The sequence below is a fragment of the Crocuta crocuta genome, unplaced genomic scaffold (genome assembly GCF_008692635.1).
Source record: "Crocuta crocuta isolate KB4526 unplaced genomic scaffold, BGI_CrCroc_1.0 scaffold528, whole genome shotgun sequence".
Classification (NCBI taxonomy): Eukaryota; Metazoa; Chordata; class Mammalia; order Carnivora; family Hyaenidae; genus Crocuta; species Crocuta crocuta.
This window is the reverse complement of record NW_027530010.1, coordinates 1,243,516-1,244,895: the sequence shown is the minus strand read 5'-3', so window position 1 is coordinate 1,244,895 and position 1,380 is coordinate 1,243,516. Positions and strand designations below refer to the sequence as shown.

General features: G+C 66.9%; 1 protein-coding gene across 1 annotated transcript in view; it reads right to left on the bottom strand.

Moving 5' to 3' along the window:
• TRIM46 (tripartite motif containing 46) overlaps window positions 1-1,380 on the bottom strand; it is an 8,777-nt gene that overhangs the window by 2,274 nt on the left and 5,123 nt on the right. Inside the window, exons 8-9 of the mRNA XM_077764057.1 lie at window positions 997-1,299; window positions 42-339 (exon numbers count right to left, since the gene is read on the bottom strand). Of these exons, the coding sequence (XP_077620183.1) occupies window positions 42-339; window positions 997-1,299 (601 nt within the window). The remainder of the gene's footprint in view (window positions 1-41; window positions 340-996; window positions 1,300-1,380) is intronic.

The following is a 1,380-nucleotide window of genomic DNA, read 5'->3' as shown; positions in this document are numbered from 1 at the left end:
CGCCCCCGGGCCCCGCACCCCCTCCCTCCCAGAGGCCTGACCTGGGGCTGATCACGTCCGGGGCGCCCTGGAAGCTCTCCTGAAGCTTGCTCTCCAGCCCGACGCCCACCTTGACCAAGTAGGAGGCTGGGTCCACCGCACAGGCCCAGTAGCTGCGGCCCTGGGTCACGGCCACGTCTCCCAGGACCACATCCACGCTCAGGTGGCAGCCTGTGAGCAGCCGCTCAGCGGCCAGCAGCAGGGGCAGCCCCGGAACACTGCGCACCGCCCGCTGGTCCTTGCTGATGGCCAGGCGCTCCCGGCTTGTGCCCCATCGGCCATCCAGGAAGAAGTGCAGGACTGCAGCAAGGGAGGTGACAGAGGAGGGACTTCAGGGACAGGACACGGGGGGAGGGGGGTTCCAGGACGTGGAACAAGCTGCCAAGGCCCGGGCAGGGGCTCCAGGGACCAGGGCCTGGAGAACCACCACGGGTGGCATGAAGAGAAAAGAAAGGGGCATCCCAAATGGGCATGGGGCCCCAAAAGAGTTTTAGGGGTGACCAGTGAGCCCAGAAACCTGCCTTCCACACCCNCACTATGGTGCTCACACTCGGCCCGGACACCCCGCGTGGGTGGTGATGCTCCTGGATTCCACCTATGCCCCAGGAGCCAGACTGTTTTCTGGAGTCACTGTCCCCACACTTACTACTGGGAACTGACCTCACTGCCTTCTCGTGGCAATAATACTGCTATTGTGCCTACGGAGGAAGGACTTGAAGTTCAGAGAGGACAAGACTTCTCAAAGCCACAGCTGGCAAGAGGCAGAGCCGGGATCTGAATGCAGGTGGTCCAGCCCCAGAGCTGGTGAGCACGGCCCACTGTGACATCAGCGGCCCCTGCGTACCCCCCGCACTTCGGAGGCCACACGGCCCCCACCCGGCACCCCCCGCGCTTCGGAGGCCACACGGCCCCCACCCGGCACCCCCCTCGCTTCGGAGGCTGCCCGGGGTCACTCACCGGGCGCGGGGGGCGTGTGCAGGTGCACGTCCTCGCTGTACTCGCCGTAGCCGGCCTTGTTGCAGCCCCGCACGCGCAGCACGTACACAGAGCCCGTGTCAGGGTTCTCAAGCAGGGCGCTGGTACCCCTCACCTCCTCCCGCCGCTGCCAGCGGGTGGGGCCCGGCTGGGCGGGCACATCGGTGCGCCGGAATTCGATGGTGTAGTGCCAGGCGGGCGGCGAGTGGGGGGGCAGTCGCCAGCACAGGAATATCTGGTCGTAGGCGAAGGTGCGCTGGGTGTCGATGACGGGAGCCTCGGGCACTGTGGGAAGAGATAGCGGGGGTCAGTGGGGGCCTGGTCACGGGCGTGGCGAGGAGGGTGGGCAGGGGAAGGGAAAGCAGC